The following is a 26,958-nucleotide window of genomic DNA, read 5'->3' as shown; positions in this document are numbered from 1 at the left end:
CCCACACTTGAGCCTTCGGCGTGCTGATTAGCAAAAACCAAATTATGCACATGTGAAGATGAATATAGAGAGTTAGCTACTAGCGCTCAGAGAGACACAATGTTGCTAAATATGCATAAATCCTTCATATTCATGTATCCATTGTTGGGTGGGTTTATTGCCCCCCCGCTAGGTCACTTCGGATTGATTTGTTTTGTTCAGGGAACAGAACGGTGCCACCGCCAGCGCCACCGCTAGCACGCCGCCTCTTGCTCACCGTCAGCAGGCTGCAACATAACAGAGATTCTTGCTGAGTGTAGTTGGAGAGCTGGAGAATATCAAAAGTCACCAAGCGGTAACGTTGCCTGGCAGCAGGATTTAGACTTAGCATTTAGCTTAGACACAGGCTAACTAGAGGAGGTGAACGTCTGCTATTAGCTCCAAGAAAATGTCGGGGGTGAATTCAAACCGGTTGTTTGTTCTGCACAGTAAACACGAATATTAAGTGAAAAAAATGCTCCAACTCCAGCTAAAATCGTAATTTAAAAAATAGCTAAAGTAGTTTAAGCTTCTATTCTGGCTAATTATAATAAAAAGTTAATTGATTTTTTTTTTTCTCCAATTGAAAGTTTCCAAAATAGCAGCAGCAGCATAACTTTAATCAAACTTTAATCAGTCTCACCCCTGCACAGATTTGGTCAAAATACATTCTTTTTCTTTAAATTCTGACACTTATAATCCAAGATTGAGGAAATAGTGTTGAAATAATGAGTAGAACGCGTAATGAACCGTAAATGAACCGAACTGCAGCAGAAATGACTTTTTAAGATTGATCTCGCTGACCTGCAGGTTTTAGCCCCCCCACTCTCCAGCTCTCGGCTCATCCCTCCCTCAGTTTTCGGTTCTTCCCCCTGCAGAACACATGCAGGAGGAGGAGGAGGAGGAGGATGAAGAGCGGGAGGAGGAGAAAAGCAGCGACGCGTCGGAAGCGACGCTGAGGCCGAGGAAGTGGACAACGTTGCGTCGGGAGGGCACCGAAGCGACCGGGGAAGGAGGGCAGGGGTCGAAGGCGACGCCTCCAGAGCAAAAACGCGCCGATCGACGCGTGAGTGCGCGCCGCCGCGGGCGCGCGTCCGCGGGACAAGACAGCGGGGACGGTGCGCGCAGAGGCGGCCAAGTTCTGAGTTCCTCTCCGGACTACAAACTCATGTCGTTCTCCAAACTCCTGGATCCAGCGTGTGGCTGAGCGCCACCTCCACCCCGACCCACCCTCCTCCTCCCCAGCGGCACCCCAATTAACGCGCTCCCTCCCCGGACAAAGACCACGCAGGAGCCGCGGGGTTGGAAGCGGAGGACGGAAGAGCGCTTCTCTCCCCCTTCCGAGGAGTTCCAGCTTCGCCTCGTAGCCGGGCTTTAGGCGTTGGCACCGGGGGTGGGAGCCCCCCCCCCCCCTCGCCATGGCCGGGGCCAAGCCGGGCGTCCACGCGCTGCAGCTCAAACCCGTGTCCGTCCACGACGCGCTGAAGAAAGGGGGCAAGTTCATCAGATGGGACGAGGTGAGAAAGAGGAAGAAATGTGGCGCCTGTTGACTGAGATGGACCAACTTTCTGGCTCTTGCGCAACCGTGCGCGATCCACTTTCGCTTAAAGACGGAGCCCACAGCAGCCAGGAAGCTCTGGCACTGACACAATGGCGTGTGCGCGCGCGCGCACGTGTGTGTGGGTAGGGCACAGGTGTGCGCGACCTCTAAATCAGGAGTCCTCTTGTCTTTGCCTGCTGTTAATTAGATCCCGCGCTGCTTGACTCCGCGTGCGTGTGTTTTGTGTGTGGATTCTGGTTGAGCCGGTTTTGTTCAGGTTCAGCTCCTGCCACCTGGAACCCCCCGTCCTCCAGAGCCGTCCGGTCCCGTCCTGTCCTTGACTTTCCTTCCGGGAGTTCGATCCCTGGTCCACCGGGAGAGGTGGTCAATGATTAATCCGGGACCTTCCGCCCGCGTGCACAGCCGAGTAAAAGCCAAATATTGGCCACGATCGCGCGTTTCGACAAACTCGTCACGCAGAAATAGTGCAAGTCACATTTTATACATGATACACACACTGTGTGTGTGTGACTGTGTGTGTGTGTGTGACTGTGTGTGTGTGTGTGACTTGAAGGGAATTCCAAGGACACGGTTGTGCTGCTGATTAAGTGTGTGGACTCTCCAAAACATGTGCTAGCTCTCCGCTTGTCTATATAAATACACACACCTCATCCACTGCAGAGATCAAAGAGTCGTCATTGTTCCTTTGAACCTCGAGGGTGAATTCAGTAACCCCGTCGAAAAATGAAAGTATCAGGAGAAGTTGATGGTGAGCAGAGCATCGCTCGTGCTTCCGTCCCGGGTCTTTGAGGGGACTTCCTGCCGTTCAGGTGACAAACGTGCGCTGTGTTAGCGGCCTTAGCGTCTACAGACGCTTGAAACCGGTCAGTGGGCCTCGTCTGTGCTGTGAAGCTGTTTTCAGAGTACTGGGACACGTTGATGTGGCGACTGTTGTTACTGTCCCGCGTTTGACGAGTGTCGTGGCTCAGAAGCACGTGTGTGTCTTTAAGACCTTTACAGAGACAAATGGAAGTTGGACACACACACACGTGTGTGACGATCTCCCTCCGGACCCCATCGTACCAGTGTTTCACCCCCTTCCCTCCTGAGCCCCCTGTCCTCCTGTCCCTCTGTCCTCCTGAGCCCTCCGTCCCTCTGTCCCTCCTGTCCCTCTGTCCTCCTGAGCCCTCCGTCCCTCTGTCCTCCTGTCCCTCTGTCCTCCTGAGCCCTCCGTCCCTCTGTCCTCCTGTCCCTCTGTCCTCCTGAGCCCTCTGTCCCTCTGTCCTCCTGAGCCCTCCGTCCCTCTGTCCCTCCTGTCCCTCTGTCCTCCTGAGCCCTCCGTCCCTCTGTCCTCCTGAGCCCTCCGTCCCTCTGTCCTCCTGTCCCTCTGTCCTCCTGAGCCCTCCGTCCCTCTGTCCTCCTGTCCCTCTGTCCTCCTGAGCCCTCCGTCCCTCTGTCCCTCTGTCCTCCTGAGCCCTCCGTCCCTCTGTCCTCCTGTCCCTCTGTCCTCCTGAGCCCTCCGTCCCTCTGTCCTCCTGTCCCTCTGTCCTCCTGAGCCCTCCGTCCCTCTGTCCTCCTGTCCCTCTGTCCTCTCGTCCTCTCCATTGGCTTATATTTCTTCTGCTGCCTCATCGGTGTCCTGTCAAATCCTCGATTTTTCTCCAGGCAGCCATCAAAACATCCACACGACCATACTGGGACTAGTGGGGGGGGGGGGGGGGGGGGGGCGGCTCTGATTCCAGTTGGAGCGCTCTGCCTCTGTCTGTGCTCGCGCACGCTCATTTCAGCGCATGCGGTTGTTTTGTTTTGGGCGTGTGTGTCTCATGTTGAATGACTTCCTGTTCCAGCTTGTTGTACATTTCCAGAGCTGCCCCCCCCCTTCCCCACACACACACACACACACCTCCTGCAGCTCAGCCACAAATCAATTTAACTGGATTCCAACCGGAATTCGTTTAAGATTCCTTCTCCTGAATGGGCCAATTAAACAAACAAGCGCGGGGTTGCTTTGAGTTCCGCAGCGGAACGCTCCGCTTAGAACCTCAGAACCTCTCCAACATCAAACGATCCTTCTAGTGTCATCAGATTTCATCCCATTTGATCATCAAACTCTTCCCTTCCTAAAAGATTAAGTTCTTTGTGTCCAAGGATTCTATGGATCTTACCTCCCCGTACTCGGGTTGTTGATGAGACCCTAAAGAATTAAAGGATTCCTTCCTGGTGTCCTGAGCTCTTTGTGTCCTGGATAAAATTCCAAGTGTTCTTGGTGGAACATTTGTGGAAAAACTCTGTCTGTACCTTCTTGAAAACTGAGCTGTCTAGTGCGTCTTCTCGGTTCCGACCCCTTAAGGTATGAAATGTGTTCTGGAGGAAAGTTTGGGAACATAAAAATCTTCTCGGCGGAACTCTGTTTATGCCGGTTGATGTGTTGAGAATACAAAACCCTCTTCATATGTTTGACCTGTTTGGGGCGGCGACCCAGCCCTCGATTCTTGGGGTCACGGGGAGGGTCCACGATGGCGGGTCCACCCTCGGATGAGGTGCCAGTTCATGGCGGGACCCTATATGAGCATTTTTGCGGTGATGGTTGGAGTATAGTTATAATCTTAAACCGCTGCTGTCCAGAGACGACGGCGATTAAACACGATCAACCCTGAAATGTGGTGTCGGCTACGAGCCACGGCTGCCGGGACATCGAGGAGTCATTATTCAGAAGACGGTGTCGATCGTTGACTGACGCTGTGCTGAGAAGCGCCGCCGCCGTCCTGGCAGGGAGGTGAGAAGCGAGGCCCTGGACGACAAGGAGGGGTGGAAGGTCAACCACAGCCACATGTGGAGTGCTTGACTGACATCTGGGCCGCGCAGCTCCTCCTCTTTTCTCGCTCTCGTCACTCACCGATGTTACCGTTGGCGACTCCTCTGGTTCCACGGCGGCTTTGAAAATTTAGCTTGAATTATCTCGAGGCCCTAGTGGCAAACAAGAGTCGCCGTTTGTCACAACCCAAACAAATCTTTTCCCTCAGGGGGAGGCGAGGTATGCTTTAGCTTTAGTTTTTGTATACTTTAGCGCTGTACTTTCCCTTTAGCGCTGTTCCTTCCCACCCTTGTTGTTCTGTTTGGAAACAGGTTTTTCTGGTCTGGAATGGGATACCTCGTCAAAAAAAGGAAGCCCCTCTTTGTGGTTTTAGTACGTTTTTCTAGCCGGACATACCCAACTGTGGTTCACCTGTGGGAAATGGTGTTACCTTCGCTTACGCAGCTTATTTGTGATGGTTAAAGGACCCCTGTGGTGAACTTAGCATCGGTTAGCAACAACAGTCATATGAAACGGGCCCTCTGTCGTTTCTGTCCTTGTGGCCACGCTCTCAGCCCCTCCTCCCTGGCCCCACGCTTCACTTTAGGGTCCAAAGGTTACCTCCTGTCATCAACTCTTGCGGCGTTGCCAGAGCAGCGGCTCCGAGGCCGAGCGTGGGGCGCGCGCCCCGGCCTCGAGGCTTAAAGGTGCAAGTGAAGCGCTTATCAGTTTCTCGCTAATGGTTTCCTCCGGATCCGTGCAGGAATGGGCTTGCGTTTAGACTGATTCCCAAAAATGTCGTTATCTTCGGCCAAGAGTTCATTAGCCCATGTTTGTAAGTCTCTGGAGGAGTTGGTGGTGGTGGTATTGGGGGGGGGGGGGGGGGTTCTGCAGATAGACACAGACAAACATCAATTAAAGATGGAAGAGAGGGAAGCGTTCGAGTGGTCTGATGGAGGGATTTGCACGGAGAGCATGATTGAGGTGAAGGGATGGAGAGAACAGGAAGGTCCTGACAAATGATGGATATGGAGTTGGGTTACGTCCAATTATAGACCGACCACACACTCCGATGCAGAAAACACACATCATGGGGTGCATATTTATGATCTGCAGGGTGTGTGCGCATTTGTGTTTGTGCTGGAGGAGCAGGGCCACTTTAATAAAAGCGTTATTTTGCTGCCCGCGTACCTGGAACATAACAGTAGGAAACATCGGTGAGATAATCATTCATCATTTGATCAGTGATTGCTTGTGTTAAACCGCAGAAGGCTGTGATTGTGGCACTTTAAAGGGTTCATCGAAAGCAGTAAAATGAGTTCATGTGTGAAGAATATTCAAAAACGCAGATTAAAAAAAAAGAAGAAGCTGCAGAAACAAATGATGTGCTAAAGCAGGGTGGTGAGGGAGGTGCTGGAAGATAACTGCCAGGTATGCAAAAACTCAACAGATAAACATGTAAATGTGTGTGTGTGTGTGTGTGTGTTCTTGCACAGGTTACATAGTGAGGACCAGAGTAGGTGATAGTCTAGAAAGGACATTTTTGGATTGTGGGGACATTTTACTGGTGGTCATTGTTAAAACCTGGGTTTAATGTGAATGTTAGAATTTGGGCTAAGGTGAAGGTCAGTGGTAGGCTTTTAGTTGTGCTAGTGAGGGTTAGCAATACGCAGGTGAGTCACCCTCATCCTAAATTAGCATTGCATGTATCCATTTACTACATTGAATATGTGTGTAATAACAAATCTAACGCAGTAAACGCTAGCACCACACAGACGACACTCCCAGCAACCCGACCCTCCATTGGATGGCAACATCAAAGCAGGGCTCTGGCGCTTATCTTTCAATGGCATGGCACAAATCTGTTTTGGTTGATAAATGGAGAACTCGTGAGCCGGTAAGTAATGTGTAGCAATGCAGCCAAAGGCAGGGCAGCGAGCAGAACCGTCCATCAAAAAGTTTGCATGAGTGGATCCATTTGCAAAGTCATTCGGTTCTTAGGAAGAGCACGTAGATGGCAAAAATATATGACGTACAGACCGTGCTCGCACAGATTTTTCCATACTGTTAGAGGGCTTGTTTTTAAAGTGTCACACTAAAGAAATATTGTATAAACTGTTTAAAAAGTAGCATTTCTAGCAGATTCTTGACATTCATTTTAAACATGCTAATGACTAACAGCAGCAAACATAGACACTGAGGCAATTGGCCGCCTGGACAAGATACAACCTGTCAATCACCTTGAATTAGCATGGCGGCTAATCAATTTTGAACCTGTTTTATCAGACAGAAACATCATTGACGACCGTTAGCCTGCTGGTAATTACGTAGAAAGCAGCATTTGGCATTCAGATAGCAACATGACCGTCTGTCTGTAATTTTATACTTGTTGTGCAGCTAAAATGACAAAAAAGCTAATCTCCCATTAGCAGTAATGGCTGTTGCTGAAAGCACCAAACACCTTTGAGGAAACTCTTCAACCATTCATTTTGATTTGAGTTGAGAGTCATTGTCAGTTGGATTATGGATTAGCACAACAGCGGAAATCCTGACATTAGCCTCGCTTGCCTCCAGCTCGGAGGTTTGCCTTGCAAGTAATAATAATAACAATTATTATTTTTTGATAAAGGGCATATTTGTCATCGGATACATTCGCAGCTCTTTTGCTGCAGGGATAAAACTGTTTTCAGTCTTTGCGGTTTCTCTACCCTCCATCGCCTCGGAAAACCAAACTCTGCCGACAAAAGATAAACAGACTTAGGATGTTGTGACCACTGAGCGTTATTTTTGCTGAAAGCCCAGAAGAGGCCAGTTTTGCTGAGAAGTGCCCCCACCGCAGTGTCATGATCGTTCTGACGCCTAATCTAGTAAGGAAATATTCCCAGATCGTTAGATTTTAGCAGTACATAGACGGTGGATATACAACTGCTCCTCTGCTAACTGAAAAATTGGGCCAGAGTTGTTTCCCTGCACGTATAGCTCATAGCGAGCGGGTGTAGCACTCGTGTGCTGGTAAATCTGTGATCACGTCATCCTACTTATGACACGCTGCCCTCAGCATCACACCATCATTATGCTGTGTGACTGCGATTTTTCACGCTGGCCTGGCTGACTGTTTTTCAGTGGTGTAACAGCTGGTTCACAATGTGCGCGTGCTAACACCCGACATTTGGTCTTTCTGACTGTAATCCCAACTAAAGCTGCAGGTGCAGCCACCGCTGCTACATACAACTATGTGATGCTAGCAAGCCAGCTAGCATCACATAGTACGCCAGAATAATTTTCTTCCCTTTCTTTAGTTCACTGATTCTCCAATATGACCTGTTTTATAGCTAACCGGTACATTAAGAGATGCTGTAAAATTTGCCTCTTTTGGTGGCCGTTAGTGGTCAAAATAACAAAAAACTTAATTAAATCCTGGTAAATAATTTGTGCTGTCTGCTGTCAGTTCTTGAGCATTGGGATATGGAGGGCAACTCCCAATAAAACAGTGTAATTATTTTTAAACATTTTAAAAACTATACTGACGTAGTATATTTAATTTACCTTAATATATTATTAAAGATCTGGTACCTTTATGTGACTTTAATACCAAACATGGTGGTGGTTTTTAGGAAACTTATCCTGGCAATGTGATACAAAAAACAGCCAAATTGGCTAAGTTTTTATCTCGCTGGGAATGCGAGATCAGTCCGAATTTCTCACCATGAATCACTCTGACATCTCTATTTCTGTTTGTTGCTCAGGAACCAAACAGCGGACCGCCTACCCTGGTGACCCTGAAAGTCGACCCAGATGGATTCTTCCTCTACTGGACCGGCGGGTCAAACCTGGTGAGAACAGAGCGCGCACACACACACCATCTCAGGGTGAGCAAATCCAACTGGAACACACATGTTAATTGATCTCAACCACATTGCTACACACCCCCCTTTCTGCTAGCCGTCTTGCCTGATCCCTCTGTATCTCGCGCTGTGGTTCCGGCCCATCCATTAGCCACTTTCATCAGTTTGTGTCTGTCTTTGGGGGCTCCATCTTTGCTTCTTCCATCTGGGCAATTACTTTTTTTTGACACGGTGGTTTAGGCTGTGAGTGAGGGTATTAGCTTCAGGAAATGGGCTTTCCTGTGTTGTATCTGGAATACTTCTGTAATTTCTCTTTGCCCCAAAGGCACCTGGGGATTAACCTGTTGACAGATGATGTTATTGTATCTGTACATGTAGGCATTTGTGTGTATCCTTATCTGGACCGCGTCCTCCTCACAAGCTGCCTGAAATACTCATTTCCTCCTGGTGGCTCCTCCCATTTTCAGGAGATAATAGGCCGCTCGTCGCCTCAGGTGCAACCGTGACACCATTCTTCCAGAGACTCTGGAAATATTTTGGGAAGTGTTCATTTTCCTGAAAACAACCGATTCAGTTTGACCCCCCCCCCGCGGACGTGTCCTTCTATCGAAAACAGAAAACAACAACCCTCCGAGACGTTGATGTTTTTGACGGAACCACCCATCCAAATGATTTATTTACATACAGCTGAGTCAGGCTGGATGAGAAGAAGCCAGTCCTCCAGCTGTTTCCCCTTAAAACGGTGTTCCTGCTCCTGCCGCTGGCGGGATCGCACTCTCACGGTCTTTAGAGAAACATTTCAGGGTTGGGTATGCCGTTCGCCGTAGGCTGAGAACGAGTCGCGCCACAAAGGCGTTCCAGACCTCCCAGACCAAGAAAAGTCAATTATAGGTGTTTGGCCATGTAGCCACAGAGAGCGGCGGCAGCTATCGGTGGCGTATTTTTGTTTCCCCGCCTTCTGTCAGGGTTTTGCGTGCAAATGTTTATTCGGTGGTGTGGTGTTTTTGAACTGGAACTCCCAGAAATCAGTTAAACTGTTCTGGCAAGACCTCACAAAGTGCTATTTTGCTACCAACTGCCAAATGTACCAAACATATAATAGCAATACAGAAGGGGGCTGACCTAGAGGCTAGCTTCTGTTTGGTTTTACCTTATAGTCATGAAACTACACCCAAAAGGAGTAAAGCCTGCCTAATGTGACAAATAATGCTCGTTTTTCTCTAAAACCTTTTGATATCCTACAGGTTTGTGATTTACCCAGAAGCACTTGCTGTTGTTTTAGATAGTTCGTGTCTAGACATCAGACATTTAATTAGCAACTCCGATGATATTCAATTAAGCTGATATGATTTATACAGCGGCTAACACAGGAATGTTTGATTAGGATACTTCATGCTAACCCCACGTAGTCATGACCTCTGACCTAAGTTAGTGTCAGGTGGCAGCTAGAGTCAAGCGAAAGGTCTTGACTAGCTGCCAGCTCCAATATCTGCCTCAACGGTCTCGGAATCTGCTCAGAAGTGGTGACGCAGCAACCAGCCTCCACACGCGTGAGCTAGCATGTCGGTCCAATACCGATGTGGCTTCGATCTGCACGTCTGGTGGGCGACATGTCAGGTTTGACATGTAAAACGGGGGTGAACGTTGCAAAGTGGGCGTTACAGCTCTGACGGCACCTGGAGGGAAGCTGGCGTTGATCCGAGGCGGATTTGCAATGAAAGGATCAGACGGGAAGCACAGGAAGGTCTGGAGGAGGAAAAGAGCCTTTGGAACACGGCTGTTGCTTCATCAGTCATTAGTCCTGCGCTTGTTTGGAATGTCTGTCTTCTTCTCTTCTAAAGGACTCTGATTTATCGCCGTCCTTCCTGCTTGGGCGTAATTACACTCGTCTTTCTCCAGGTAGCTCTGCTCACCCCATCCTCCACCCTCTGTCTCATCACTCCATCTGTTTCTTTTCACCCCTTCCATTTTCTCATCCCCCCCCCTTCAGCTGTTTCCTCGTGGCACCTCCCCTACGACGTGCACTCCAGAATTTCCCTTTTGGACTTCTCCTTCTCCCATCTCGCAGTCCTCCAGGCCCCCGTATCAGTCCCGTCTTTTAACACCTCCAGATAAAGTCGTCATGACAACGCTTGCTGACGCATATTTATCTAAAATGGTAAACGGAGATAACCGCCTTCCTCTCGCCGGATTTATTGAAGCGGAGCGGCAGGCGGAACTCGGCCCAGGAACATCGGGATCGGATCTTAAAAATATTTAAATGTAATGACAACTGTAGCCTAACATACGGCTCCAGATGTTTGTGTAATGGGTGATAATGCTTGAAGTAGCCCCGCGGACGGGGGGCGGCCCCCACGCCGCTAACCCGTCAGATGGTCAAACGCTGCATCTTTAACATGCTGACCAAGGCTGAAACATTTAGGACTTCAGGAATTTCCTCTGAACATGCTAGTGGCTGCAGAAGCTGGACCCACGGAGGAGCAACTGCAACTGTTTGTTGAAGAACCAACTCTTTACTTTGGTTTTCGTTGACCTCTTAAATTCCAGGGGTGCCCAGTTTGGAAACCAGTTGGCTTCTCGGTTTCTCTCTGGCGGCCTGAGGCTAAGCCTAGAGTGCACGCCAACGGCCGACGGTTACACAAGAGCCGTACGCACGTCCAAGTTCCTCACATCTGTTAGAAAACACATGCGCACCCTCCCGCCAGGCCTTGTTCCTGCCCTTCACCACCTTACGTTTCCAATCTAAATGAGATGTTGTAGATGGAGGCAGGAGCTTTCGGGGAGGCCTGTGGTGGACGAGCTCAAACCAACCAACTAAACAACCCTTCCCCGTTGCTCCCTTCTCTCCGCACCATAGCGGTTGGATCCTCCCCACCAGCACCCCCCCCATACCCCTCTTTGGGCAGCTGGTAGCCATCAGAGCGACGAGGCAAGAGTTCCTCTAACATAAACCGAGCCGTGACATTTCCTCTCTCTCTGCTCTCCGTCCTCCCTCGTGCTTAATCTTTCTTGTCTCCCCCTCTTTGCCTCACTTCTGCTCTTTCCCTGTCACCCCCGCCCCCCCCCTTGCCAAAAAAAACCCCACAGCAACTGTTTGTTAATTTCTCGCAATCTAATCTCTACCCTCGCTTTTCGGCGTGGGAAAGCAGGCAGGAAGTGGCTAAGACGGGTGTTCTGGGGAGTTTCTTTGCCCCTCATTTCCTCCCCCACATTTCCCTCTTTCCTTGATTCCTCCTGTGTACCCTTCCCTCCTGCTTGCGTATGCAGGGGTCACGCCGGTTGCCCACCTGTCTGATCCAGATCCGTAGTGGCGCAGAATCGGTGGGACGGTCCCAAATTAAAACCCGAAAAAACCCCAGAATAGGCGCCGCTACTGTTGTACCAGCTAGCTTAAATAAGGGTAAATCTTTACCACTCTCAGGGTCACGGGGAGGGTCCACCCCTGGATGAGTCGCCAGTTCATCACATGGTCCTATATGAGCATTTGTGGCTCAAGGGTACCTCGGCAGTACTCTGAAGGTGTTCTGGCAGCTTCCCCTACTCCCAAAACATCTTCCAGATTTTATCTGCACTGGGAAGCTGAGAACCCTCTGCTACTAAGCCCAGACTGAGCTGCCAGTCTTCAACACGCTGGTCAGTAATACTCAGTCCTACTTTTGATTAGAGGTTGTCTCTCGGTGTAAAGCTACACTAAAATAGTAGCTAAAACAGCATTGTCCTCGTTACTATCGCCCTATACTCTGTGCTAACGTGATCTAGCTGTCTTCCAGGCTAGCATCACCGTTTGTTTATATTTTCTGAATAAGAAAATTCCTCTAAAAAACTTGACTATTCCATTGGTTTTGGAGGCGATCTCTGAGCTTGTGTGTGTGTGTGTGTGTGTGTGTGTGTGTGTGTGAGAGAGTGTGAAAACAGCTGTTGGCAGGTTTAAGTGCAGATCTAATAGAGATTATCTCTCCGGCTCAAATCAAACATCCACAAAGAATTAACTTGGAACAAGAGGTTTACATAACACACTCCAGGTCATTTTTATTCTCACACGCACGCACGCACGCGGAGCGAGTGGTTAGTTGGGGAAGTCAAGTGTGTCAGTTGATAATCGAACCGCTTCCTCCGTCTTTCGCTGCTCTCCCAGTTTCTTTATTTTGAGGGTTTCCACATTTTGGTTTGACATTGACGTTATCTGGCTCAACACACACCAAAACGGCCGCGCGCGCACACACACACACACACACACACACACACACACTTGTGAAGCCCTTGACAGTATCGGGATGATGGTCCGTGCAGATGCTTCCCCTGAACGGTTTTAGTCCCTGAGAGCGTTCCAACACCATAAGGACCCGAGGTTCAGCGATAACTCCAACTGGAGCCTCCTCGTCATTTTTGTGAAGTCAGATTTAATCTTGGAGCTCAGAAACGAACTCGTTTCAGGACTTCCATCCAAAGTTTCACTTGCAACGTTGAGCTTTTGTTTCCAGTGTTTGCTCATTGATCTACCGCTGACTTGTAACCAAACATCCTTGTGTTGTCGTGTCGGGTTGTTTGCAAATTTGCCCAATGGATAAGCTAACATATTTGTTCTTATTCTTTTTGACATCACAGCCATCGTGCCTTCACACCATTTGCTGAGCAATATTACCTTCCTAAATTCTTGTCACAGGCTAACATATAGCTACAGATAAATGTTGCCTGTTCAGTAAGTTAAAGAAGAAACCTACAAGAAATTAGCTTAAGTTCACAACAGAGATCCTTGTTTTTCCAGTGTGAAATCGACAGTATCGTCTGTTTTTATATATATTTATCTGGTTTTTTTTATAAGATAGCTGTATTTTGTTTTGTCTTTCTCTGTGTTAGCATTCATCTACTGGGGAGGGGGTTGATTGTACGTTTAACCCCCCCAAAAGATCAAAATGTGTGCTAACTTTAGGTTTGTGTATATTTGACTTCTGGTCTTTGTTACATTATGGGGACAAATTGAAAAACCAACCTTCTCAGGACTAATTAAAGCACATAGACACAGTTCTGGACTTTAGTCTTGGAGGGGTATTATTAGGTCCCAGGTTACTCAATCCTGTGTGTTGAGTTCTACCACATGAATTTCCCTTGTGAGACACATTTACGTGTGTCTTTATTTTATTGATGTTCTTGTTTTGCTGTTGTAAATTACCCAGTTTTCGCTTCTTCTACATTTGGACTCCATTTTCTCTTTGATGTCCCATCGCTCCTTTTCTCTCGTCTCTTTGATGTCCCATCGCTCTTCTCCTTTCAGCTCTGTTTCTCCTCTGACACTCCAGATCGAGCCGCAGGCAGAAATCTGCCCTTTCTCGGTTTCTTTTGCCCCGACTCGGAGCACCGCAAATGTAAATAGGTGGCGAATGAAAGAGGAAAAACAGGATGAAAGAAAACACAGCATTTGATTGGGGACGTTATATACAGAGGAACTAATTATGAGGTGAAACGACTTGGCCGGGCTTTTCTGTGCTTTGTGAGTGTGACGTGTTTGTGTCTGGGAGAACAAAGTGATTTTCAGGCCTCTTTGGACGACCTTTAAAGTCTTTTTGTCTTTTCGTTGTGCGTCTTTGATAAGAGCCCCGGCTCAAAGTCTGATTTGGGTCGGGCGGCCTCTTAAACGGGCGCGTGGGCGCGTTGCAGGAAAGGTGCGGCACCCTCTTGGACGTTTAGTTGGCCTTTCATATTTTTCCAATCTTCCAGAAAATAAATGGAGGCGAGCAGCAGAGGCGAGGGAGGAGGGGAAGTGAGCGGTCAATTTAACAAAAAAAAATGAGAGGAAGGAAAAGAGTAAGCGAACAAGGATTTAATCAGATCACTCGAACATTTACCGCACTTGTGTTCAGTCTCTAAATATAAAGCCAACGGGCCTCATTGCCATTGCTGACCAGGTATTTATCAAGCTGTGTATAGGATTAATTTAAATTAGCTAAGATTCATGGCAAAACTTATCTTGGCTAACCTCACAAAACCGAGAATATGAAGCTGCAGCCGGTCGTTAGCAAACTAAACATTAATAATAAACCCGAGAGATGCAGCAGCTAATATGGAAGTGCAAGTGAAAGGAAACGGTATATAATATAACAGTATTTAGTCATAATCGTTAATATTTCCAACCCACTTTTGAAATCCTTACATTGCAAATTGTTTGTCTTTGTGTGTGCATGTACTGGTTTTCCTAACATTATGGGGACCATGTTAAACACCAACCAATTCTCAAGGGAACTAGTTTATTTCTATCCAGATTAGTTAGGTGAGAGTTTAGTTCAGGAAGGATATTGATATGTTTGAAGAAGTCGTGTGTGAGCTCCCTCACAGATGAATGGAGCTCGGCAGCGGCCGCGACTGGCTGAACGTTACACACACGCTAACCCAGCAGAAGGCCGGAATATGTCAGGAATGCGCTTCACACGTACACACACTCAGCATGTTGCACACTCGGGTACAAGTTGACGCTCTAACCCTGCCGAACTGGAACGCCTCCTCCATCGCACGCCGACACACTTGTGCCCGTGAAGACCAGATTGTGTCGCCGCCACGTTAGCGTGAGCTGACCTGGCTGAAGGCCATTTGGGTGTATTTTTTTTTTAAACACACACACCTACGCACATTCGTGAGCAGCCTGTGTTGCTCAACAGGTCAGGCTGTTTCACAAGTTGGGACCTGCAAGCTGAAGCTACGTGGCTGCTTCCTGTCGCTAGTTAGCGCCTTTTATATCGCCACGCTGGCGGGAGAAAGCGCTAACTTTCAAAGACAAACACGAACATGAACAGAAGTGTAGTTTCATTACTTTGGTCTCCAAGGAGTCACCATGGCGATGGCGGAATGAAACCACGGCCTGTGGGAGGGCAGGAGGTGTGTGTATGTGTGTGTGGGTGTGTGTGTAGGTGGAAGTGTAGGTGTGCGTGCATGTCCTAGAGACCCAGAAGCAGTTTATTCTCCCAGGAAGTGAGTAACTATCTCGTAGGACCATTGGCTGTAATTGGTCCCTCACTCTCAACCCCCCCCCCCCCCCCCCCGATCACTCACGCAGAGGCTGTGAACACGTGACATTGCCACAAAAATTGAAGTAATAAAGGAAAAGTTTCTAGAAAACCGAGTTGAGTCGGTGGCTCTTTTTGGAAATGAAAGCAGCGGCGGGTCGACGGGCATAAACACTCGAACTAATTGTGGGAATAATCTTAAAGGGACGAGCTAAACGGAGCAGCGAAACCACTCAGAAGTGTGTGTGTGTGTGTGGGGGGGGGGGGGCAGGCCTAAACAAATATTTACGCTTTGTCCTTCCCTGCGTTTATGGCGAGGCTCATGACCACTCCAGCAGAGTAGTCAGGACCTTGTCTGCAGCTCGTAGCCCAGCTTGTTTCCCACCGTGTGTGTGTGTGTGTGTTTCCGTGTCACAATGTGACTGTCTCTGAAGTTCCCAGACAGGTCATACAGTATATCCGGGGGGTCTCTGATAGGATGAATAAACGCAAACTTAATAGAAGGGAGGACAAAGGGAGCATTAGCTGTTAGCCTAAGGGATTAATCTCCATGCATGCCTCCCCTACTTTATTCCAAAACAATTTTTTTCTCCGTCAGCATGAAATGGGATCCCTTATTATTACGCCCATGTCATCGCCGCACGTTCGTGACTGATTCGGGCAGGGAGGCCGCAGCTGGTAGCGCAGTGATTTGGCAGCATGCTAACAGCGACTGGGCGCACACATGAGGGACTTTTACGGTGTTTGCCGTCCTGTTTTTATAGGGTTACATAGTAACATTCTGCAAACTGTGTAAAGCAACCGGGACTCGCTGCAGTTGCATCACTATAAAACGTTAGCGTTCAAGTTTAGCCGCATCGCAGTCGAGCCGTGTGCAACATTTAGTCACGAGGCTTAAATTGGGAAATCTGTGTCCTTCCGCACTTTCAAAGTAAAATGTTTCTCTTTAAGCGATTTAGCTCAGAATCAGAATGAAGCAACAACTGACTCTTGGTTCTCTTCCAGGAGGTGGAGATCCTGGACATGAACACCATCAGGGACACCAGAACCGGAAAATACGCCAAACAACCGAAGGTTTGTGCATGTGTACGTGGGGGCGCCCCACCCCCACCCCCACTGTTGATAATGTCGCTCCTTCACCCGAAATGAGATGGTCAAGTGTGACAAAAGTGTCACAAAAAGATGTCTCCGTTTCCTCTTTGAGCTGCTAATGAGCCTGCTAACAGATGGGCCCCTGGACAGGAAGTGATATAACCGGCAACTGTTGCCGAGGAAGCCCTCATGTAAGCTGACATCACTCTGGGAGAGACACTGAGGCGGTAACACTGTAAAACCACTCAAAGATGGAAAAACAAGGGTCGTTTTTGATCTAAAACCGGACTAGCTACAAGAATATAATGTAATCAGCTAATGGGAGCGTTTCGGTCGTTTATTGGGGCGTATTATAAACTGATCTTAGCAAAGCAGCATCAGTGCTAATTTATTTGGGGGGAAACATTGAGAGGTTTCATAGCGCTGGAGGGTTGTGGACGATGGATCAGCACCGCCCAAGGAGCTCTAAAGAGAACATTTTAGTTTGGCTAATTAGATCAGGGAGATGCGTCATGTTTGCTGTCCTTGGGAGGTGGGATGGACACGCTAATGCGCTAATGTGTTCCAGGACCCAAAGGTGCGGGAGGTGCTGGGCTTTGGTAAGGGCAACAATGTGGAAGGGAAGCTGGTGACCATCGTGCACGGCAATGACCTGGTCAACATTTCCTTCCTCAACTTCCAGGCAATGCAAGAAGACACGGCCAAGGTAAAACCGACTACCACTTTCCCATGATGCATCCTTCCCCTCCGTCCTTCCGTCGGTTCTCTCTGCAGGATGTCAATCATCCACTTTATGGTGTTGTCATAGAGGCATGTGTGTTTATAAGGGCTGTGAAGTGTGTGCGTGGTCTGGGAAAATACACATTCCACCAGCAAACCGAGGACATTTTTGAGAAGTGAGGATTTTGACGGATCCGCCCAACTTCAAAGGACAGTTTGAGGGTTGAGACGTGATTTTGAAGGTTGATGTTGAAATTGGTTGAGGTCAGGGATGAGGTTGGGCCCAGGGGAGGGTAAACAACCTCTGTGCACGCGCCAATAATATGCTGTAGTACACCTGTTGGCCACTAGTCGGCGGTAGTGAGACAGGTGCCGTGTATCGTGACGCACCTGATCGCAACCGTGAACAATAGCGATTAGAATAGTGAGATTTGTAGTGGACCAATGTTCAGAGATAGAAGTGTGTGTGTGTGTGTGTGTGTGTGTGTGATTTACTGGTCTCTGTCATTCCAGATCTGGACCGATGAGCTCTTCACTCTGGCCACCAACATTCTTTCCCAGAATGTATCACGGAACACTTTCCTCCTTAAAGCGTAAGAAGTCCTGCTTTGTTTCCGTCCCCTGACACCTGAACGCACCGCCGGAATCACATCAGAATTGTTTCCTCTGCGTCTCTTTCAGGTACACGAAGCTGAAGCTGCAGGTGAACCAGGATGGGAAGATCGTTGTGAAGAAGTAACAAAAATCTTTCAAAGCTTCACTTTCTGTCTGCCGCACTTCTTCTTTCCTTTCCTGTTTTCTCTTCCACTTTATTCCGGCTTGTCTACATGAGCTAACAGAATGGAGAAGCTAGCGTTCTTTCAGTGCACGTCGAATTTAAATGCTAAACACTGATAAATAACCAGTTATGTAGCTTTAATGTAAGTACAAATTAAAATAAGCACCAATTTGTCTAATTTAATTAAAATCCTGCTCATGTTGCTAAAGGCGAGTTGCTAATTGTTAATACCTGAAGCCCTTTTTTTTGTGACCAAGCAACAAGTGTACGACAAATGAATTTTTAGTTTGTTTTATTTTCGGTGCGACTTTAAGAGCAGCTTCAACACTCATGAATCATTTTCTTAACCTTGCCCCAAAGGACAGGGTCCTGTGCTCGCCGGTCTGTAGGCTAGCTGGGATTAGCCTTGGGGTCAGGGTGAGAAGCTCAAGTGAAGAAAGTTGAGTAGGTTTAGGCGTCTGGACAGGATGGTGTCTCATGTCCATCCAGGAGGACACCCTGGGGCAGACCCAGGCTGCTGGACAGATTATGTCTCTTGGCTGGTTGGGGGCCATCTTGGAACAATTAATTTACACCCTTTTATCACTGTTGCAACTGGTCGATGCTAACTGTACCCAAAAGGATTAGCTTGTTAGCAGCACCATAAACCCTGTTGATGACTAACTGTACCAAACATCCCATAGACCCTTCCTGTGAAGGATGGTTCTTCTCTCCTTTTTTCAGTGTGTACTGAAAAGTGTGTACCGAGCTTTTTAGCTCGGCTCAGATTCTGATCCTTTCTCCTGCAGCGTCCTCAAGCTGTTTTCGGATAAGAAGCGAGTGGAAACGGCCCTGGAGCAATGCGGCCTCATTAACAACAAGGTAATCGACGGCAGCTCTGAGGTCTCTTTGTTTTTACGTGCACAGCAGATGTAAAGTCGGTCTCGGCCTGAGGTCACAGGCAACATTCTTGACATGTCTTGATAATATTAGCATCACAATGACCCATCGTGGAAAAAAGCCCCTGATATCACTTTCGCCGCTAGCTAAAATTTCCACTCCACTCTGGAATTTGTTTAATTACTGAATTTCTTATTTTTTGGATGACTCAATAATCTGCAGCTACCTTCTAGCTCTGCTTGGCGCTCGGTTGCCCTCTGGCGCCCCCTGCTGCTCGATCAGTATAAACCCTTCTAACGTTTTCTGAGTGTCGGCATCGTGATGGACACCAATCTGAACCCACCTCGCCTCTTTCTTCCGCTGTTCTCTTGGGACATTTTCCTCCTGCAGTCAGAGGGAATCAAACCAGATGATTTTACCTGGGAGGCCTTCCTGAAATTCCTGGACAACCTCTGTCTCCGGCCTGAGATCCAAAGCATCTTTGAGGAAAGGTATCGTCCCTCTCTTTTCCTCTGTTTGTTCCTCATTTATTTAAGAGTTCCAACAGGTACATTCCTTTCTGCTGCAGCGGCTCCAAGAGGAAGCCATTCATCTCCCTGGACCAGTTCATGGAATTCCTCAACCGCAGGCAGCGAGACTCCAGGCTGAACGAGGTGCTCTACCCCCCGCTGAAAAGGGAGCAGGTCCGACAGATCATGGAGAAATACGAGACCAACACTAGCCAGCTGGAAAGAGGTTCTTTTCTTTTTAATCCTGTTTTACATTTTGAAAAAAGCAAAAAAAAAAATTCCCCTTCAAAGCGAGCATGTGTTTGCCCCCCCCCCCCCCTCCAGACCAGATCAGTTTGCAAGCATTCGCTCGCTACCTGGGGGGCGAGGAGAACGGCATCGTACCCCCAGAGAGGCTGGACGTCATCGACGACATGAACCAGCCGCTATCTCACTACTTCATCAACTCCTCGCACAACACGTACCTCACAGGTAACGGCAGGAAGTGATGTCAGCGCAGGCGATGTTGGCGCTGGTGGACGCGTTGCTGCTTCCCTGAGGGGGGTGTTGTCATCCGCGGGTTTAGCACCATTAACTGGAAAATGCTGGGGTGGCAGAGCGGCAAATGGCGATATCACTTCTTTATATGATCAGATTTTAGCAAGTGCCGCCGTTTTCCATCGCTATGCTAACGTGGTTCTGGCGAGCTGGGGTGTGTCGGTTGTGTTAACGCGGGTTATTTTCATGATTCTTCCAGTGGGCCAGCTCACTGGCCTGTCGTCGGTGGAGATGTACCGGCAGGTTCTGCTGACCGGTTGCCGCTGCGTGGAGCTTGACTGCTGGAAGGGCCGGCCGCAAGACGAGGAGCCCTACATCACCCACGGGTTCACCATGACGACCGAGATCCCCTTCAAGGTGGAGTGACTCCCCTAGATTCATTTAGTACCACAAGTTCCTCATTTAAACTCCATAAATATTGATTTAATTTGCTCTCATTATTTGATATTACATAAATTGTATAATTACGCCGATTAAAACCCCCAACAAGTATTTTTTGTACCATTTGCTTTGATGTTTCATCCAGATTGCTTTGATCTTTCTGTCCGGGGCTGTAGGAAGTGATTGAGGCCATCGCAGAGAGCGCTTTCAAGACCTCGCCGTACCCCGTCATCCTGTCCTTCGAGAACCACGTTGATTCGTAAGTCCCATCAGCCGGCGATGCTGTGAATTGATGGTTTTCCAGTGACGCGTCGCCTCTCCTGTCAGGGCCAAACAACAGGCCAAAATGGCTGAATACTGCAGGACCATCTTCGGAGACGCTCTGGTCATTGATCCACTGGAGAAATATCCGGTAGGACCGGATCACTGTACACAACTGTGAATAACTGTACTCTAACTTACACACACACAATCCATCTTCAAAGGTGTGTATTTACAGGAAATGGTGACACAATCACAGGTAGTCTTAAAAGCAACTTCATCGACACTTTTAGCTTCATTTTCCAGCAATAGAACTCAAAAAACATGAAAATCATCCTGCGTACGAGAGCTTCTGTGGTGGTTAAGCAGCTGTGTCTTTAGCTGGAGCCTGGGCAGCCGCTGCCGTCGCCCCAGGAGCTGCTAGGGAAGATCCTCGTCAAAAACAAAAAGAAGCACCGCTACCACCGGCCCTCCAACGGCGGCAGCATACGGCGGCGGGAGCAGGGGGAGCAGTCGTCGCCCAACAACGGTAAGCCGCCGCCGCTACTCCTGCTCAGGAACTAGCAAGCAACGGTGAGCATAGCTCAGATTCGCTGTTTTTCAACAGACTGCCCCCTGAATGATGGCGACAGCGGTCTGCTTCTGTCCAACGGCGAGGAGAAACTGGCCGAGAGGCTGATCAAAGACTTGGAGCCCCGCAAATCCATAGGTGGGTGGGAGAGGTTTTAAAAAAAGCTGCTGTCGCCGCGCGTTGTTCCCCGTCTAAACTGTTGCCGGGACGTCTGGCCAGGAGGTGAAGGAGAGAGCGAGGAGGAGGAGGAAGACGAGTCTGCCCTGGAGCTGAAAAAGCCCAACCCGGATGAGGTAAAGGACATCTGCAGGAGGACAGGGAAGGGTCCCTGAGGGACGCCACCCTGTCCAAACGACTATGATGGGTGGCGTCTGACTCTGTGCTTCCTCAGGGGACGGCCAGCAGCGAGGTCAACGCCACGGAGGAGATGTCCACCCTCGTCAACTACATCGAGCCGGTCAAATTCAAGAGCTTCGAGGTGGCCAACAGTACGTGCAGCCTTTGGTTGAGCTTTGATTTTTTTAGTATCCCATCCCTGCCTGGTCCCACTCAAGGTTTCTTCCTTGGAACCTTCTCGGCGGGTCAATAAAATTGGGTCTAAGCTTGAAAAAGTGTCCCCTCTTCGCCCACCAGAGAGGAGGAAGTTCTTTGAGATGTCGTCATTCGTGGAAACCAAAGGAATGGACATCCTCAAGGGCTCGCCCATCGAGTTTGTAGAGTATCCTTGAAAGCCTTAAACGTCGACCTGACCTCTAAACACTGTCCAAACAAACAAACAAACAAACGGTGGCCTTAGCAACACTCCTCCAGGTACAATAAAAACCAGCTGAGCCGAATCTACCCTAAAGGCACGAGGGTGGACAGCTCCAACTACATGCCTCAGCTCTTCTGGAACGTCGGATGCCAGATGGTGGCGCTAAACTTCCAGACGCTCGGTAAGGCCTCAGCTCATTCGCTAGGCTAATGCTAACGTCCGCGAGTCCTATTTAGGGCTTCCTCCCTCCCGTTCCTCTCCCAGACCTCCCGATGCAGCTGAACATGGGCGTGTTCGAGTACAACGGGGGAAGCGGCTACCTGCTGAAACCCGAGTTCATGAGGAGGACGGACAAACACTTCGACCCTTTCACGGAAAACATCGTGGATGGGATCGTCGCCAACACCGTCAAGATAAAAGTAAGGCCGACGCCGGGGGGGTTCGGCTTCTCTTTAGCGTGCCTCGCTCCACTGAATACGTTCGAATCGTCCGCCAGGTGATCTCAGGCCAGTTCTTGATGGACAAAAAAGTGGGCGTGTACGTGGAGGTGGACATATTTGGACTTCCCGCTGACACAAAGAGGAAGTACAGGACCAAAACGTCCAACGGGAACTCCCTGGACCCAGTTTGGGACGATGAAATGTTTGTCTTTAATAAGGTAGGTTTGGAAGGTGTCTCACATGCTTGTCCTCCAATTTCAACGTCCCCCCCCCCCCCCACACACAGGTGGTTCTCCCTACGATGGCCTCACTGAGGATAGCTGTCTTTGAGGAAAACGGCAAGTTCATAGGGCACCGGATCCTCCCGGTATCGGCCATCAGACCCGGTCTGTAGAAACCATTAGGTTCCATCTGGATCCACTTGCTTTTGGGGGAGCTGGAGCTGGATTTGTCCTCTTGTTCCGTCTTTGCAGGCTTCCACTACATCAACCTGAAGAATGAGCTGAACCAGCCTCTCCTGCTGCCCTCGCTGCTTGTGTACACCGAAGCTCAGGACTACATCCCCAATGAACACCAGGGTACGTGCACACTCAGGCCTCCGTGCAACAACAGCCTCCAGAAACTCTTAGTTTTGAATTCACCACCCAACTTGAAATTAAATTCTAAAACCCTCACGAGATTTTTAAGGCTAAGTCTCAGCTTTAGCGGCGGGCTAGCATGTGAGGTCGCGGGAGTTTCATCATCGTTTGTCAGGAACCACAAGCGACCACGGCGCTGACTACGGATCCGTTCACCGGACCTCTTTGTGTTGTTAGAGTACGCGGAAGCGCTCACCAACCCCATCAAGCACATCAGTCAACTGCACAAGCGAGAGACGCAGCTGGCGGTTCTCCTGGAGGACAACAGCGAGGTAGGCGGCAGCTGCAGGGCGCCAAAGTCCACATCCTCTGCTGGTTCTCAGTCAGACAAATGTTCTCCAGCACGTCCCCGACCAGCCGAAAGACGGAGAGGCCGGGAAAGAGAACGAGGTGGTGCCAGGAGGCCACTCCCCCTCCCACGTCTTCCCGCTCAACGCGCTGGACGACGCCCCTGATATCCTCAAGTTACCCTCATCAGGTAGAACCTCCACGTTGCCCCAGCAACCGAGATGGGTGAAAGGTTTTCATCGTTGCTCGTTTATTAGCTGCCTGATGCGCTTTGAGTGGAAATCATCATGTCGTCCTTTTCCCTTTGATGTTGGCTCAGATTGTGATGATTCGTGCAAGTTTGCTTTGATCTCGACAAAGAACAAAGCAAAGTTTTGTCCATTTGGGATTGTGTCCGTGTCACACGCGCGCTGTCTTTGTGCTTCCTGTGTGTGTTTAGACAAAAGCCAGAAATGCGACCTCATAGCCACAGTTTTGGCAGGTAAGCTCATTCCACAACGTGCAGCTTAACTACCGGGACAGGAGCCGGGATTGTCCGTAACATTCCACCTGTCCACTCCAGAGGTCCAGACCCAGTCCATAGAGGAGCTGAAGCAGCAGAAGAACTACGTGAAGCTGCTGAAGAAACAGAGCAAAGAGCTGAAAGAGCTGCGCAAGAAGCACCTGAAGAAGGTGAGAGGAGCCCTCGGCTGGCAGAGTCCTGGCAGGGATCCTGGAAAATCCGAGCGTTTTGTTTCCAGGTGTGGAACCTGAGTAAAGAGCAGAAGAGTCGCAGCAGCCAGATCCAGTCGGACTCCCAGAGGAGGCGCAGCCAGATGGAGAAGAACCTCAAACGCAGCATCAAGAGAAAGTAAAGGCGGGTTGTTGAGGGGTTTGTGTCGGCGAGCGGCGGTCCGGTCACGTCACACTTTTCTCTTGTCCAGCGAGCCCCACGAGCCGGTGCAGCGTGAGCTGACGGCGCTGGACCGGGAGATTGAGAAGCAGACGGTCCAGCTGAGGGAGTGGCAGATGCAGGAGCTGCTGAAGCTCCGGCAGCAGCTCCACAAGCTGGAGAAGGAGATGCAGGAAGCCCACCTGCAGGAGGTGACCCCGCCCTCTCGTTAGGAGACGCTCAATGGTTGCACCTCACATGTCCAACCATCTCCTGCGTCTGCTTCAGGCCTTCCAGAAGCTGAAGGAAACCGCGCACGAATGCCAAGCGGCGCAGCTGAAGAGGCTCCGGGAAACGTGCGAGAGGTGAGTGTTGACCTCTGACCTTTGTACGCCGCACAAATCGCGCGCTCTTGGTCTGAAGTGCTCGCCATGCAGGGAGAAGAAGGAGCTGCAGAAGCTCCTGGACAGGAAGCGGCAGAACAGCATCACCGAGGCCAAAAGCCGCGACAAAGACAAAGCTGAAGTGTAGGAAATCCCTTTGATGTCCCGCTCGGTCCGCTTTGACTTCCTGCTCGGCTTTGATGTCTGCCCGTCTCTCTGTAGGGAGCTGAACGAGATCAACAGGAAACACATTCAGGATTCGGTCGCCTTAATCCGCAAGGTACGATCTTACCGCCACGGCGCACGTTCTGAGATCCCTAAAACGCCGACGCCATCACCGTGTCTGTCTTTGATCTCAGCTGGAGGAGGCTCAGACCAGGAGGCAGGAGAAGCTGGTCCTGAGGCAGCGGGAGGTGCTGCAGCACATAGACGAGGAGCTCCCGCTGGTGAGCGTAGCGCCAAGGAGGGGATGCTAATGCTGCGGCTACATCCTGTAGCTTAGCGATCCACCTTTTTTTGACCCTCTCCACCACTTCCTGTTGCAGCTCCAGGCTCAGCTGGAACGGGCCCTGGACGAGGAGCACCAGCGACTCCCGGAGGAGATCTGCCAGCACCTTCAGCTGGAGCTGGAGAACAAAGGCCTCCGCTGGGACGCCCTGTTCTCCCCGCTGTCCAGCAACAGCAGCCCCAGCTCCGGCCCGCCCTCCAACTGCTCCACGCCGTCGTACCCGTCCACGCCACGCCGGACCGGCTGGAACACAGACAATAGCCAACACAGCAACACCTCGTTGGCCGACTCCACGTCCTCGTCCGCCACCATCCTGTCGGAGTCGGAGACGTCGTTCGGCTGAAGCTCTTTGTAAAATATCCACGTTCAACTGGGGTTAAATCGAATTCTACAGAGGGAGAGTAAAACTGTTAATTATTAACTAATTTTATTCTTTTTTTTTTTTAAATCACAGATGTTTTTTTCTTGTCTGAAGAGCTTTATTATTTTTTAATTTGATGTGTTCGTCAGGTCTAATTTTGCCTTTTTGGTGCGTAACAGAGTTTGACACTTTTCCAGGTTTTGTCTGTTTCTAAAGCTCCTTTTCTTCCCATGACTCTGTTTTGTTCGGTCAGTAAACTATAGGAGGGTTGTGCTTTTTATCAACACATTTGAGAAGTGTTGCTTATTTATCGGGATTAATCAGAAATATTTGACTTTTTAATCCTCAACGTTGTCTTAGCTGTGATGACAACATCCGGCCACTAGGTCGCGCTGTGGCTTAGTTTTCGGCCAAACGGCTTTTTTACGCCCTCCAAAAAAAAGTATAATCGAGTCAAAACTCCATTAAAACTCTTTACAGCTTTTACATTGTTTGATTTAATTTTACACTCGAAAATAATCAATTTTAGTCCCGTTTTGCAAATTACCAGCTTTAATTCCGGTCGATGATGTCATAGGAACTGCTTATATACGTTAAAAAGAAGACACGTCATTCCCTGGCAACACTTCCATGTTTTCCCGCCATTTTTGTACATGTTGTGTATGTGTTGACTACTGACCGTGTGTCGAGCAGGGACGGAGGGATTTTCTTTTTTGTCGTCTTTTCTTCACTGAGCACTGGATGCCTGTCGATCGCCCCCCTCTCATGTAAACTGGTCTATTTAAATAGAATTTTATCAACTTTTGTTAATGTTTGTGATTATTTAATACGCTTATGGTCGCTATGGTTACATGGAGTCCTGGTTGGCGCCAGGGTTGATGTACATTGATGTCTATCCCCCCCCCTTTTCTTTAAATTTTAGGGCCAAAAATTATTTTACAAAATTCTAATTTTATCTGATTTGTAGAAGGGACTAAACTGTAAATAAGTGCTGCCAGTAGTTTGATGCTAAATTTGACTCCATAGTATCGATACGTGTATGCTAGGACTTGATTCTACCATTTTTGGGGGAGTACTAATATTAAAGTACTTTTGTTGCCATGGTAATTTGTTTTAGGGGATTTGTGGAAGTTTAATGCCCAGAAAAAGCATTTATTGATCAGAAAATATTAAGTTCCCTCCCTTCTGTGGGCCTTTATTCTGTAAAGCTCCAACTAGCTGTTTAGCACCTTAATGTTAGCCAGTAGCTGTAGGGGCAAAAAATAAAACTAAAAAAAGTGGATAATTGTTTATCAGAAAGTCTGAAAAAGAAATGAGTAGAACTGTTTGTGAGGGTAGGCCATTAAAAAGAAGCCTGTCTTTACCAGTAACAGAGTTTGTAGCTTCTTGAACATGTTATTGATTACCTTAGCCTTCAAGCTAACTTGAGCCCTCATACCAATTTTGAGTATTAAGAATTAATTGGCTACGTCAGACAGCAACAAGTAAAATTGTTCCTTTTTAAATTCAGGAGTAGATGGAGACGCTAACTTTGGGGTTGTAGTCTTGAGACATTTGGTGTGACAGGGCCGCCACCCCCCCGGGGGGAAGGGGGGGGTCTGCCCCGGGGGCTCCTGGCTCCCCCATCTTTGTCCCATTTTTCTCCCAGTCTTTGTGGATATTCCAGGATTTGTGGAGCTGAAGGGAACATTTTGCAATGGCGCACCTGTCAAATTTTACTGTCACTTAGTCATTAACGTCAAACGTTCCGGAACAAGAGACTCTTGTGTCTGGAAATGGAGGACCTTGAATTGAT

At 49.0% G+C, this 26,958-nt stretch overlaps 1 protein-coding gene across 2 annotated transcripts; it reads left to right on the top strand.

The window, feature by feature from the left end:
• Positions 1 to 996: 996 nt before the first annotated feature.
• plcb3 (phospholipase C, beta 3 (phosphatidylinositol-specific)) lies at positions 997 to 26,533 on the top strand. Of its 2 annotated transcripts, none has more exons than XM_029840695.1 (34): positions 997 to 1,535; positions 8,099 to 8,221; positions 16,198 to 16,266; positions 16,853 to 16,990; positions 17,518 to 17,597; positions 17,686 to 17,739; positions 18,571 to 18,643; positions 19,052 to 19,152; positions 19,230 to 19,396; positions 19,495 to 19,641; positions 19,907 to 20,064; positions 20,265 to 20,347; positions 20,416 to 20,500; positions 20,731 to 20,878; positions 20,957 to 21,058; positions 21,140 to 21,213; positions 21,312 to 21,408; positions 21,554 to 21,638; positions 21,731 to 21,855; positions 21,939 to 22,093; positions 22,171 to 22,332; positions 22,401 to 22,500; positions 22,588 to 22,692; positions 22,930 to 23,024; positions 23,095 to 23,230; positions 23,480 to 23,521; positions 23,603 to 23,712; positions 23,781 to 23,890; positions 23,964 to 24,123; positions 24,200 to 24,276; positions 24,349 to 24,438; positions 24,517 to 24,574; positions 24,654 to 24,740; positions 24,840 to 26,533. In XM_029840695.1, exons 1-34 carry the CDS (start codon positions 1,437 to 1,439, stop codon positions 25,143 to 25,145), a joined length of 3,801 nt encoding a protein of 1,266 aa, XP_029696555.1. In that variant the 5' UTR covers positions 997 to 1,436; the 3' UTR covers positions 25,146 to 26,533. The 2 variants fall into 2 exon arrangements, with proteins under 2 accessions (XP_029696555.1, XP_029696556.1); XM_029840696.1 differs by having other exon boundaries at positions 998 to 1,535; positions 8,099 to 8,185.
• Positions 26,534 to 26,958: the final 425 nt, after the last annotated feature.

This window comes from Takifugu rubripes, chromosome 8 (genome assembly GCF_901000725.2).
Source record: "Takifugu rubripes chromosome 8, fTakRub1.2, whole genome shotgun sequence".
NCBI lineage: Eukaryota > Metazoa > Chordata > Actinopteri > Tetraodontiformes > Tetraodontidae > Takifugu > Takifugu rubripes.
Note: the sequence above shows the minus strand (reverse complement) of the source record. Positions and strands in the feature narration are given on the sequence as shown.